We start from the raw sequence: 14,098 nt of genomic DNA on the forward strand, positions 1-14,098 counted from the left end.
CTTCAGAAATGTCAGAATGATTGAATGCTTAAGAATCTAACATAATATACTACCAAGCTATAGGAAAAAAATAAATATTTATAATCATAGCAACAGATACTGAAGGCACTTTTTATATTTCCATTACCCAGTCCTGATTAAAAAAAGAAAAAAAAAAACTCTTGCACTAGAAATAGAATATCTAATTAACCTGTGTCTGAAACCAATAGCAAATATTCTTTACATGGAAAGACGCTACTTACTATTCAACTTTTGCTGGAGATGTCCATTAATGCAATCAGTGAAGACAAAATAAGGTAACAGTAAAAGCTTCCTTATCAGGCATAATCAGAACATTAATTGGTTGTCTGACTTAAAATGTCATTAAAACAGTGGTTAAATAAGAGAGGCTCTGCTGTAAAGGTGTTTAACATAGTATGTAAGTATACCAATCTTCCAGTCTTTGACTGTGAGGCCCAAACCTAGTCTCTCAGTATTGATCCATGTCATGTCTTAAATAAATCACACCAATAATATATATAATTTTTTTTTTTTTTTTTTTTTTTAGTTTCCTTGAAATGAATTGAGAACTTAGTCTGAGTACAGAATCCCCTTAGAATTTTGCAGTGTTTTTTCATATCTCACCAGTTGTCTTGGTCATATGCCTAATCTGAGCTTTTCTCAAGTTTGTCTGAAATCTGAAGATTAGTTTTCATAGAAACAACTTTCTTTTCACATTCATATTTTATTGAAAAGCATGATATTTAATTGGGTTGCATAAATACAGAAAATTCAACTGCCAGAAATTAGTTAATAAACAAATATTGGTTCTTGGTGAAGATACCCTCTCTCTGTTGGGAGCATAGATACAAGCTATAGCAGACTGCTCACCATGAGCATCTAGCATGCCATGGCATTGGTTGGTATTAGATAATAGCAGTTAATCTGACAAGTTCATTACCAGGCATTAGTTATGAGAACCTCTGTGATATAAATGTGAAAGTATCAAAACTCATTATCTTAAGGCAACATGAGTTGAAACAGAAAATCAAAAATAATGAACTGAAAAATATTCAACCTCTGACTTTGAAGGGGGGCCTGCAACAAAATCACACACAATAATCAGTGGATTTATTTAGAAGGGGGATTGGCCAACTTTTTCTGTAAAGGGCCAGATAGTTAAATATTTTAGACTTTGTATGCCATGCACATGTCACACGTGGTCCTTGTCACTTCTTTTCCCTCTCCCTCTGCCCCACTTTTTTTTTTTTTTATGACCCTTTAAAACCATGAAAAATGTTTTTAGCTGCTGACCAGCTGGTTGTGGGCTGGATTTAGCTCATGGACAGTACTTTACAGATTCCTGAAACAGAACATTAATAGCCAATTAGGGAGACACTCCCTCTCAAACAAAAATATAGAATAGCTAGGAAAAGGCTGAATGGGAAATGTATGAGGGTTTATATAAAGAAATCTGTGTTAATTATATTGAAAATCATAAGAAATCTGAGTAAATGGAGATACATGTCATGTTCCTAAGAGGAGCTCCTCTTGTGTTGCGGAACAGTCCCCACAGTAATCCAGAAATGCACTGCAGTCCTAAGTAAAATTATACCAGGATTTTTTACAGTAGAATGTTATAAGCTTATTTTTACATTTATTTGCAAGAGAAAAATGTTTTAACAGTAGCCAACAAAAATTTGAGAAAACATTGAAGGGGCTTCTCCTACAAAGTATCAATATTGGCCATACTTAATTCAGCATAGCATAGGCATAGGAATAAACCAGTAGAACAGAGAAGGATCCAGATTTGTTAAATTCACTCAGCCTCATTTTTTTGTTTTCAATGTATGTTTGGGGATTTTTTAAGTGATTTTCTATTCATTTATTTTCTTCTATGTTTAGGTATAAGTGTGCTAGCAGAGTGTCTGGACTGTCCTGAATTGAAAGCAACTGCAGATGACTTTATTCATCAGCATTTTACTGAAGTTTATAAAACTGATGAATTTCTGCAACTTGATGTTAAGCGAGTTACACATCTCCTCAACCAGGACACTCTGACTGTGAGAGCAGAGGACCAGGTGACTAAATTGTCTTCTCACTTTTTTCTTAGTAAAATATCTTTTCTGATTTCTTATGTTTCATGTTTGGATACATGACAAGGAAAAGAATCATAGTAGGAGAGAATGTGTTCTTTACATTAAACAGAGTATTCCAAAGTCTTTTTCATAGGAAAAGTAAGTCTTGCGTGCTTGTAAGGCTTGCTCTTTGAGTGAGAGACCATTTGGTAGAAATAAAGCTATTGGGTACCATGGTAGGAAGAACAGTGCTTCCCCCCAAGGATTATCCACATCCTAATTGTCAGAACCTGTTGTGAATATGTTGCCTTACATGGCGGTAGGACTTTGCAGATGTGGTTAAAGATCTTTGAGATGGAGAGATTATCCAGGTGAGCCCAGTGTAATCTCAAGCGTCCTTAAATGTGGAAGAGGGAGGCAGAAGAGTCAGTGTCAGTGTGATGCAGTGTGAGAAAGACTTGGCTGGATATTGCTGGCTTTGAAGATGGAAGAAGAGGCTGCAAGCCAACGAATGCAGGAGGAGGCTGCTGGATTCTGAAAAAGGCAAGGAGATGCTTTCTCCTCTAGAGCCTTCAGGCATCCCCGCTGACACATGGATTTTGACCCATTGTGACCTATTTTGTATTCAACCTCCATAATTGTCAGATTAAACTGCCGGAGGTGTAAACTGGGTGCAGGCATTTGGGAGCTGGGTGGACTAACACTTAGAAATGCAGTCATTCAATTATTCCCTGTTTTCAGTCCCACATCCTTCTCTGTATTTTATTTAATTTGTTAAATCAGCAGTAGCAAACTAATAGAGGTACTGTAGGATCATATGCTTTCAGTTACTTTTGTTCTCGAGATAAAAGATTAGCACTGGGCCATTTTTGTCCAGTCTTCTTCATGGCCCAGCGTATTGTATTAGTCTGCAAGTTGACAGGTTGGACCTGGAAGACCTGACTAGGGAAAAACAAACAAACAAAAATCTTAGTTCTGTGACCCATGACTAAAATTAACTGACTTATATGCATTATGGAAAGGGAATTAAAAATGTAACTAGTCTGAAGAAACCTGGCAAACATTATCTACAGATTATTATTATATCAAGCCTGATGAGCACTATTTATAGGATAATACTGTCAGTGATAAGTCACGTTGATATGCATGGCACCTCCGTAGTCTTCCTCCCAAAACACAGTGCTCCTAGTCTAATCATGAGAAAAACCTCAGACAAACCCAAATTGAGAGACATTTTACAAAATACCTTACCAGAACTCACAACTGTCAAAGTCATCAGAAACAAGGAAAGTCAGCAAAACTGTTACAGTCCATAAGACCCGAGGTGACATAATGAGTAAATGTGATGTGCTCTCCTTTATGGGATTATGGGACAGAGAAAAAAATTAGATAAAAAACTAAAGAAGTTTTTTTGGAAGTATGGACTTTAGTTAATAATGGATCGTTAGCTGTGATAAGAGTATCATGCTAATGTAACATTTTAACAGCTGGGTGCAGGGTGTATCGGAACTTTGTGTGCTATCTTCGTAGTTTTTCTGTAAATCTAAAACTTCTCCAAAATTAAGAGTTTTTTTTTTTTTTTTAAATAGACCAATTCCCATTAAAAATTAATTCATATGGAGGTCAGAACTTAGGCCATATTAACACCAATCCCAAATTAACTAATTTAAGTAACTCAAATGTGGCAGGTGTGTTTTCAGTGTGTCTGAACTACTGATTTGTGGGGACACCTGACTGGCTCAGTCATTAGAACATGTGACTCTTGATCTCATGGCTATGAGCTCAAGCTGCATGGTGGGCATGGAACCAGTATAAAACTAACAATAACAATAAAAAACTAGTGATTCATAAATCAGGTTGTGTTGATGAACTTGGACAGGTAAATACTACAGTATTATTTTCAAAAAAATTCTTATATAATCTGTAATGTATTTTTTAAACATAGAATTCTTATAAAGTTTCTGGAATGTAGATAAGTCTATCAGTTCACAATTCAGGAATATCATATTGAAATAAAATCATAGATGAAACTTCATTTCTCTTGGGATGGACATCCTCTTAGGAAATTAAAGTATTTCCGTGATACCAAGTAAACATATATTGACACTATCATTGACCAGTAGATTTATTTCAGTAGACATGTACATCACAGCTCCTTCTGAAAAAAGGTTATATTTTGTTTCAAAAAATAAGTTCAGTATCCTCCCTGTCATTATATAGTAGTAATTCTAAAAAATACATTACCGACAAGAATCATTAGAGCAGTGTGTAAGCTGTTCTGAAGTACAGGCAAGTGTTGGGGAATGAAAGAAAATGTTTGATAAAATATTGGGAATAAGTGGTTGCGTCTTTATGAGATCCTCCCCTGACCTTAAGTGTGAGAGTAAACATAGGTAATTGGAAATGTTTCTGCCTTCTAAGAACTTTACTGTGCTGTTTTTCCCCCCTTAGGTTTATGATGCTGCTGTCAGATGGCTGAAATATGATGAACCTAATCGCCAGCCATTTATGGTCGATATCCTTGCTAAAGTCAGGTTTCCTCTTATATCAAAGAATTTCTTAAGTAAAACAGTACAAGCTGAACCACTTATTCAAGACAATCCTGAATGCCTTAAGATGGTGATAAGTAAGTTGCCTTAATACCCATTTATAACCTGATCCTGTAGGCAGTTTTTCATGGGCTTAAAACCCTTTAGAATGGATCAGACTCCATTCAAGACTTAGCTCTTTAATTCTTTTTTTTTTTTTTTTTAAGTTTGTTTGTTTGTTTATTGAGAGAGAGAGGGAGGGATTGAGAATGTCCAAGCAGGCTCTGAGCTGAGAGGACCGAGTCCAATGTGGAGCTCAAACCCACACACTGTGCTGAAACCAAGAGTCAGACACTTAACTGACCTAGCCACCCAGGTGCCCCAAGACTTACCTTTTTTAGATTAATAATCCACTGGGGTTCTTAGCTGTCTACCTGGAGGAGACTTAGCCCCAGCCCTCATTTTATAGGAATGTGTATGATAGAAGGTAAAAATTACTTATGCCTTGTCTCCTTTTGTGTATAATAGCTTTCATGTACTTTGTGCCTAGTGTTTCCTTTTTTATTTTACTCAGCCAAATAATATACTGTGATCACTTTTTTTTTCCTTTTTGATCAGCCAACAACTGCCATATTTTGTCATTTACTTAGTTTTTCTTGGCTTGCAGGCTAAGTCCCACCCCCTCTGTAAAATGCTACTTAATAAAATTGTACAATTAAACAATCTGTTGCTTTTATTTCTTGTAAACATCCTTCATAGAGCCTTCTACGTATTCCAGTGTGGACTATTTGCACTCTAACCCTGAGACACTCTTCTTGTCCTGGAACTTCCCTTCTCTGCCATCCTGGGATGTCCTTTCACTCCTCTCCTTTGTTAGATCCACTGCCTTCCCGGACCTCAGGTCTTCCCCTTTTTTAATTCTCCCTGTTGAATGGAATGTATCCCATAACAGGTTCCTGAGAAAGAGTATGTCATCAGTAAATATTAGGAGACTTGATGAATCTCCTGTATTTATTTTACCATAAAATGTTGAAGGATAGTTAAACTGGGTATATAGAATTATGTTGAAAATCATTTTAGAAAATTCAAGTTAGAATTTTGAAGGCATTGCTCCATTAACTAGCTGCCAGTGTTGTTTTTCAGAAATATGATGCCAGTCTGATCCTTTTATTTTTTATTCCTCTTTGTAATTTTTTTGTAATATCCCTGATGTTTTGGAGGTTCACAATAATGTAACTTTGTGTTTTGTCTTTTGTTTTTTTAGTAGTCATGTTGGACATTGTCTTTTCAATCACAAATTTCTCATTTCTCTGTTACTGGTATTGTGATTCTTCAATACAACTCTTGTCTCTGCTTCTCTGATCTGTCTTCCAGGAGACAGCCTTAATTTTTCTATCATCACTTTTATTTCAGCTATTATTTTTAATTTCTGTGAGCTTTTACTTATTCTCTAATTCCTTATTTCATGGTTATAATACCTTATTCTGAAGTAGCATTATAGTGCCTTTCATGTTTATCTTGTCTGCATTTTCTGTATTACCTTTGAATTTTGTTTTTCTGTTTTTGTTGTTGGAAGCTTTTCTTAATGTGTTATCTGTGAGTCATATTTATAAGACTAAGTTATTAATAAAGCCAATAGCACTGTATATGTGAGTGGGCTCTTGGTTCTTGGCCTGAACTGTAGGGTAATCAGTGTAAACACATGTTTTTTTGTTTTATTTTTGAGAGAGATAGCAAGCAGGGGAAGGACAGATAGAGAGGGAGACAGAATCCCAAGCAGGCTCCACACCATCAGCACAGTGCCCGATGTGGGGCTTGAATTCACAAACTGAGATCGCGACCTGAGCCGAAATCAAGAGTCGGGTGCTTAACCGACTGAGCCACCCAGGTGCCCCAACACACATTTTGTTTTTAATTGAGGACCCCTCCAATGTTAGTATCTATAAATATTTTCTCAGATAGTTGGATACAGGCATTTGGGAGCTGGGTGGGGAATATTTGGTATGTAGACTTTCACTTAACCCTTGTCATCAGGCTCATACCCTTCTCTGTGTGATTCTCCAAAGGCCAGTCATCATATATCCTACTTGGAGAAGGCATGGCAGGTTACTGGACTGTGCAGTAGGGGAAGGAAACCTGACAATTAAAGTGTTGTTTATTCAGAATTTTAAAGCTCTCTTGTTTTCATCCCCACCCCACTTTCTGGGGGTACTTCCTATCTCCCATTATGAATCTTTCCAGGCTTCTGCAAGATAATTTGGCTTGCTTCTCATTGGTGTCTCCTTCCACAACCATCTCTTTTTCTTTTTCTTTTTTTTTTAATGTTTTATTTTTGTGAAAGACAGAGCACGAGTGGGGGAGGGGCAGAGAGGGAGACACCGAATCTAAAGCAGGCTCCAGGCTCTGAGCTGTCAGTACAGAGCCTGATGGGGGCTTGAACTCATAAGCTGTGAGATCATGACCTGAGCTGAAGTCAGACACTCAACCAACTGAGCCACCCAGGTGCCCCCACAACCATTTCAGGTTAACATTCTATCTGCTATATGTCTTCACTTACTGAGTTTCAGGGTTATATAGATCTTCTAGTATTATCAAAGGTAGAGTTTGTTTCTTGCTTCATTGTTGTTTGGGATGGCTTTCAAGAGAAGAAGAGAAAAAGGTCTTAAAACTGGCACATTCAGTCTCAAGTTCTTTTTATCGTTAAGTCTGAATCAGTGTTTTTGTATTATTAACTCTGAATCTAGTGTTAGGGATGTAGTTGGAAATGTCTTCCTTATTCCAAGGTAATTTTTTAATTTCATAAATTCTTGTCTTGTGCACTTAACGGATTTCTTATTTTCTCCTTTTTTAAAAAAATGTTGAAACCTTGTATCCAACTGAAATTTATTTGAATACAGAAGAGTCTATCTTTTTTTCCTCTTTAAATGTCTGGCAAGATGGCCCAATATCATTATTGAATAATTTATCTTTTCCCACTGATTTGAACACCATGAACTAAATTTCTCCTTATCTGTATACACACAAAAATCAGTTTCTCTTCCATTTCATTCTGGTACCTTTTAATTATTGTTGTACCTCATTTAAATTATATGTCCTGGAGAATTTATAATTTTCTTTTTATAAACTTCTACACTTCTTAAAATCTTTTTTTAGATATTTTTGTTGTTGCTGTTGTGAATTGTATTTGCATTTGTCATTACTCATTTCTTTTTAAAACTTGTTCTGTTGATTTCTCTTGCTTTTTCTAGGGATTTAATCTTTTATCTGCAAGTAATGATAATTTTAGATTCTCCCCTCTACTATTTATACCTTTTATTTTGTTACATTGACTACTTTCAATAGCCTTTTCATGACAGTGTGCAGTTAACTAATAATGATAAATGGCAGCCTTGTATTTTCCTTTCTGGAAATACCTTTAGTCCTAGTGGTGTGGATCTGGGTTCTGACTGTGGTTGGCTGTGTGTGTGTGGTACTAGATGGATATGAGTAGAGTGGGTGTCTATAATTAAGACAGTACTTTCGTTTTCCTAAACTCTAAACTTTAATAAGCACCCATCAGTTGTTTTTTTTTCTGAGAGTTTGAGGATTTTGGCAAATATTGCTATAAGTGTTGTTTTAAAATTTAGTATGCATATTTAAGCTGTACAGAAAGGTATAAAAACTAATAATGAAAATATTCATGAACTTACCTAGCACCCTGAGAAGTCAGTACAGATGAAGCATCCAATGTGTTCCTCCCCAGTGACAGCTCACATGCTTCTACCTAGGAGGAAACAATAGCCCTGAATATGGTGTTTGATCAGCATGCAGTTCTTTACCATATATAAAAGCAACATTTAGTATTGTTTTGCCTATTCCATATATATAAGCAACATTTAGTATTGTTTTGCCTGTTCCTAAATGCTACATGAATGGTATACTGTATGTATTCTTCTGCAACTTGCTTTTTTTTTTTTTTTAATTTTTTTTTTTAACGTTTATTTATTTTTGAGACAGAGAGAGACAGAGCATGAACGGGGGAGGGTCAGAGAGAGGGAGACACAGAATCTAAAACAGGCTCCAGGCTCTGAGGTGTCAGCACAGAGCCCGACGCGGGGCTCGAACTCACGGACCGCAAGATCATGACCTGAGCCGAAGTCGGCCACTTAACCGACTGAGCCACCCAGGCGTCCCTGCAACTTGCTTTTAATATACTTTTTTAATGTTTATTCTTGAGGGAGACAGAGACAGTGAGAGTGGGGGAGGGGCAGAGAACGAGGGAGACACAGAATCAAACTCATGAGCCATGAGATAATGACCTGAGCTGAAGTCAGACGCTTAACTGACTGAGTCACCCAGGCGCCCCCTGCAACTTGCTTTTAAAAATACTTTCTAATTTCCATTATGTTTTCTCTTGTGACCAATAAGTTTAGTAGAAGTATGCTTTTAAATGCCTTTGGTCATGGATTTTTAACTTAATTGCATTGTGGTCTAAGAATGTTATGATCAGATACCAGTTTTTTAATATTTATTGAAAGTTGTCAATATTTGTAAAGTTGTTTTGTATCTTTTATGACTAACTTTTTGGTCTAGTTAATTTATCAGTTACTGACAAAGTTGTATTATATTCACCCACTATAGTGGATTTCTCCATTTCTCCTGTAATTCTGTTAATTTTTCTGTTCTATATTTTGAGGGTTCTAAATATGAGTTCAGAAATGTTATCTTCCTGGTGAATGCAACCTTTTATCATTATGTAATGATCTTCTTTTTCCCTAATAAAGATCGTTGCCTTTCTGTATTTTATCAGATATTTATGTAACTAAACCACTTTTTATCTGGTTACTATTTTCTTAGCTTATATTTATGCATTCATTTCTTTTCAAACATTTTGTGTCCTTATATTTTAGTTAGATCTCTTAAAAACAGCATATAGCTTTATTTTCTTTTTTAAACCCTTTCTTACTATCTTTTAACAGGTAAATTATATTCCATTTAATTTATTGTAAATACTATTCTTAATTATTTCTAATACCTGATTTTGCACTTTTTGTTCATCCCAATTTTTCTATGCTTTTTTAATCTCCTTTTGGGGTGAGGTTTATTCCCTTCATTTTTTCCTTCTACTGTTAGAGAAGTTTTATATTTTGTATCAATCTTTTTAATAGTTATGCTTTATATTTTAATATGTGTACCTTAAACATTAATATTTCTACCTGCTTCCAGGGGCACCTGGGTGGCTTAGTCAGTTGAGCTCGTCTGACTCTTGATTTCAGCTCAGGTCATGATCTCATGGTTCGTGAGTTTGAGCCCCACATGAGGCTCTGCGGCTGGCAGCACGGAGCCTGCTTGGGATTTCTCTCTCCCTCTCTCTCTGCCCTCTCCCATTCGCACTGTCTCTGTCTCTCAAAATAGATGAATAAACTTAAAATATATATATTTCAGGGCACCTGGGTGGTGCATTCAATTAAGCATCCAACTCTTGGTCGCAGCTCAGGTCATGATCTCACAGTTTGAGAATAAGAGCCCCACATTGGGCTCTGCTCTGATGGTGAGGAGCCTGCTTGGGATTCTGTCTCTCCTTCTCCATGTCCCTCCCTTGCTTGTGCATGTACACAATGTGCACTCTCTCTCTCAAAATGAAAAAATAAACATAGATAGATTGATTTCTACCCTTCTCTAGAAGAAAACAAGGGTCTTAGGACATTTTAATTCAGTGTATCTCTTTAGGTGTTTTGTTCTGTATTTTAGTTCTTTCTTTTCTTTTTTTTTTTTTTTTTAACTTTCCAAGTGGGACATTATAATTTTTTTTATAATTTTTAAAAAATATAGTCAGTGTTGAGATATATACATGTTTACCAATTTATTTGCCCACCATTTCTTGTACCTTAGCCCTTCCTTCTGAGATTATTTTCCATATTTCTACATTTATGGTCTGATTGTAATAGCCATTGTGAATGTCTGGAAATGTCTTTTTATTCATCCTATTCTTTTTTTTTATAATTTTTTTTTCAATGTTTATTTATTTTTGGGACAGAGAGAGACAGAGCATGAACAGGGGAGGGGCAGAGAGAGAGGGAGACACAGAATCGGAAACAGGCTCCAGGCTCTGAGCCATCAGCCCAGAGCCTGACGCGGGGCTCGAACCCACGGACCGCGAGATCGTGACCTGGCTGAAGTCAGACGCTTAACTGACTGCGCCACCCAGGCGCCCCTATTCATCCTATTCTTAAATGAAAGGTTAAGTGGGCGTATAATTCTAGATTGAATAGTTGAAGGTGTTATTTCACCCTGCATCATTACTGTTGATCCCTGCTATTAGTCTAGTTGTCATTCTTTGTAGATGATCTGAATTTTTTCTGTGGCTTTTTACAAGAGCTTTTCTTTATTTGTGGTGTTTAGCACCAAATGTGTATGGGTGTTTATTTCTTTAGTTTATCCTGCTTGGTATTTGTTTTGTTTCCTGAGTCCAATGATCTGTGTTTTTCATCATTTGGAAAATTCTCAGCCATTTTTTTTTTTCTTCAAATAATGCCACAGCTTCAGGAATTCTTCAGTTAGAAATGTTGGCAGGTCTTGCCTTTGTGATTTCTAAACTTTCCATTCATCTTTGTCTCGTTGTGTTGCATTTGGGGTAATCCTTCAAGTCTGTATTCCAGTTCACTGATTCTTTCATCTATTTCTATTCTAGTCAATTGTTTAACTTATCCTTTCAGTTTTGAATATTACTTGATATTTCTTTTTTTTCATAGCAGCCTGGTCATTTTCAGTGGCCTTTGCTCATGTTTTCAGTTCTTTTATTTCTGTAAACACCTTAAATATAGTTATTATATGTTTTATGTTTGATGATACCAATATGTGAAGTCTTCGAAGACCAGATGCTGCTATTTGTTGCTTGTTTTGACTCATTTCTGGTTGCTTAATTCCTTATGTGTTTTGTGATTTTTGTATTGTGAGCTTGTATTTGTTTGATATTAATCTCCAAGAATATGGGGAGACCTGGGTTGTATTCTTGTGAGTCTTCCCTGCTCTCCTCAAGAAGAGAATAGTATTTGCTTTTGCCAAGTGCCCTGGGGCACAAAAATCCAAGACTGCTTTGAATTTATCTTGGCTTACAGTTTCCTAGATTTACAGATAGGTAAATTCAAACCTCAGCCTTTACAAGGGCAGGGCCATCATTATAAATTCTTTGTATAGAATTTATAAAGGAAAGGAAACTTTACCTCTACCTGGAGCTGAAATTTAAATAGGCAAAGTATTATTTTCCCATTCTGCCATAAGGCAGATTAGTTTTTTGGCATTTTGTTTTGTTTTGTTTTGGCTCATCTTTTCATTAAAGGTATAACAAGTCCGAGTGAATTGGCTTTAGGCAAAGATCTCAGTTCCAACACCTTACTTGTATAAATCTAAGACCTTATCTTCTCTCCCTCATACAGCCAATAAAATAAATTTCTATGTTTCCGATATTATCAAAAGCCCTCAGAGTCGCTCCAGGGTCTCTAAATGCTTACCATTCTAGTGTTTAGTTTTCTCATTTTTCACCCTCTGATCTTGGCTGTGCTTTTTTTTTTTTCCCACTTTAACTATTTTATTTTACTCTTTTTACTTTTTTTACTCTTTTTACTCTTTACTTTTTATTTTACTTTAATCTTAAGTAAGCCCAACATGGGGCTCAAACCCACAACCCAAAGATCGAGTTGTATGCCCTACCGACAAGCAAGCCAGGTGCCCCTTAGCAATACATTTAAAACATAAAACTATGTTTTAACATTTATTATTTCCAGCATTAAAGTTATTTTGTTTTTGTGGAAGTCTAAACTGTCATGCTGCTATAAGTAGAAGTTAAGCTTATTCTTTGAAGAGGCCTGAAATGTGCAGGCAATGACTGTAATATGCTAAGTTAAGTATACTAATGCTAACTCTCCAGGGCTCTTGAATTCCCAGTCATCCTAAACCAAAAACCACATGGATAGTATCCACAAATGGGACCAACTGTAAGATTTCAATTAATGTGATGATCAAGAAAGCCTCTCATAGAAGGTAGTTGGAACCTACTTTGAACCATTAAGTTGTTTTTGGTGCCTTATCTGGACATTTCATTTAAGGTATAGCTGGTTTCAGGCACAAAGTTAACGAAATAAATGAAAGAGAAAGGAGCATGTTCCCTCCTGCCTAGGACACCTTTCTCAGGAGTGGCATTAAGTTTGAGTGTCCTAGTAATTAAATAGTATCACTTGCCTCTTAATTTGGAAGTTAAGTAAAATTTTCATTAGATTTATCACACTGCTACTACTTAATAATATTGTTATGGCATTAGGTAGGTTGACCCAATATTGTCCCTTAAATTGGAAAAGTATTATGATATATCCATACAATGGAATGCTTTGTATTTACTAAAAATATTTTAAATGAATATCTAGTAATTTGGAAATTTTTCATAAGTGGTAAAAGCATGAAACAGTATATGGTATACTATCTTTTTGTTAAATGAAAATAAAGAATTTTTAAAAGACTAGGAATATTTTGATCCAGTTAAAGTGTGAAGAGAAAAAAGAGAAGAGGGTATAAGTTAGGGACATATCTTTATGAATACCTACATTTAAGCAGTGGTAGAAGGAAAAGAACCAGGAAAGGAGAATTTATTAAATTGCTTGAACCAAAGGATGGTGTTTTGAAAACCAAGGTATAGAGAGAATTTTAAGAAGTACAGCATAGGTGCCCACTAGTCTCTTAAGTTCATAAAGATGAAAGAAAAAATTGGGACCAAAAAGATACCTTTAGATTAGGGCTTTCACCTTTTGGATTTCACACATGTTAATATTAGATTTTTTGTCATGCCTCCATTCCCACACCGTGTGTTATATTTCTGGTTTCATTGGATAAAGCACTGCACCTGTTTCTTCATACATGATGTGAGCTGTTAAAGACAACTAGCCAATCTCATTCAAGTACAGTATTTAGTTCCTATGTGGATTCTGAATTGATTTAGAAACGGGATGGCAGGATTATTCTGGAAATCCAACCAAGTATAGGGATTCCAGAAAGCCAATCAAGGCTCTGTTATTTATTACATTTTTTTTTCTTTTTTAAAAAAGACAGTAAGGGGCGCCTGGGTGGCGCAGTCGGTTGAGCGTCCGACTTCAGCCAGGTCACGATCTTGCGGTCCGTGAGTTCGAGCCCCGCGTCAGGCTCTGGGCTGATGGCTCAGAGCCTGGAGCCTGTTTCCGATTCTGTGTCTCCCTCTCTCTCTGCCCCTCCCCTGTTCATGCTCTGTCTCTCTCTGTCCCAAAAATAAATAAAAACGTTGAAAAAAAAATTTTTTTAAAAAGACAGTAAGTTATTCTAAAATTCCCTGACTAATACAAGCAGCTGAGACTCTTCTAGGCTTTGGGACCTGGGCAGAGCTAAATAGAGGAAAGAAGACCTCAAACCTCCCTTCTTCAGATCATTAATTACCTTCCTAACATCTGCCTTAGCACTGTCTTTTCAAAGCAGAAGCAAAAAGCACAGTCAAAGCCACTGCAAAGGGCCAGA

The 14,098-nt window shown here is 36.2% G+C and overlaps 1 protein-coding gene across 5 annotated transcripts in view; it reads left to right on the forward strand.

Moving 5' to 3' along the window:
• The window catches only part of KLHL7 (kelch like family member 7), a 69,221-nt gene that overhangs the window by 27,915 nt on the left and 27,208 nt on the right, over window positions 1–14,098 (forward strand). For all 5 annotated transcript variants that reach the window (XM_043589079.1, XM_043589076.1, XM_043589080.1 and 2 more), the window contains 2 exons: window positions 1,885–2,060; window positions 4,509–4,683. In XM_043589079.1, coding sequence (XP_043445014.1) covers window positions 1,885–2,060; window positions 4,509–4,683 — 351 coding nt within the window. The remainder of the gene's footprint in view (window positions 1–1,884; window positions 2,061–4,508; window positions 4,684–14,098) is intronic.

The sequence above is a fragment of the Prionailurus bengalensis genome, chromosome A2 (genome assembly GCF_016509475.1).
Source record: "Prionailurus bengalensis isolate Pbe53 chromosome A2, Fcat_Pben_1.1_paternal_pri, whole genome shotgun sequence".
In the NCBI taxonomy this organism is placed as follows: Eukaryota; Metazoa; Chordata; class Mammalia; order Carnivora; family Felidae; genus Prionailurus; species Prionailurus bengalensis.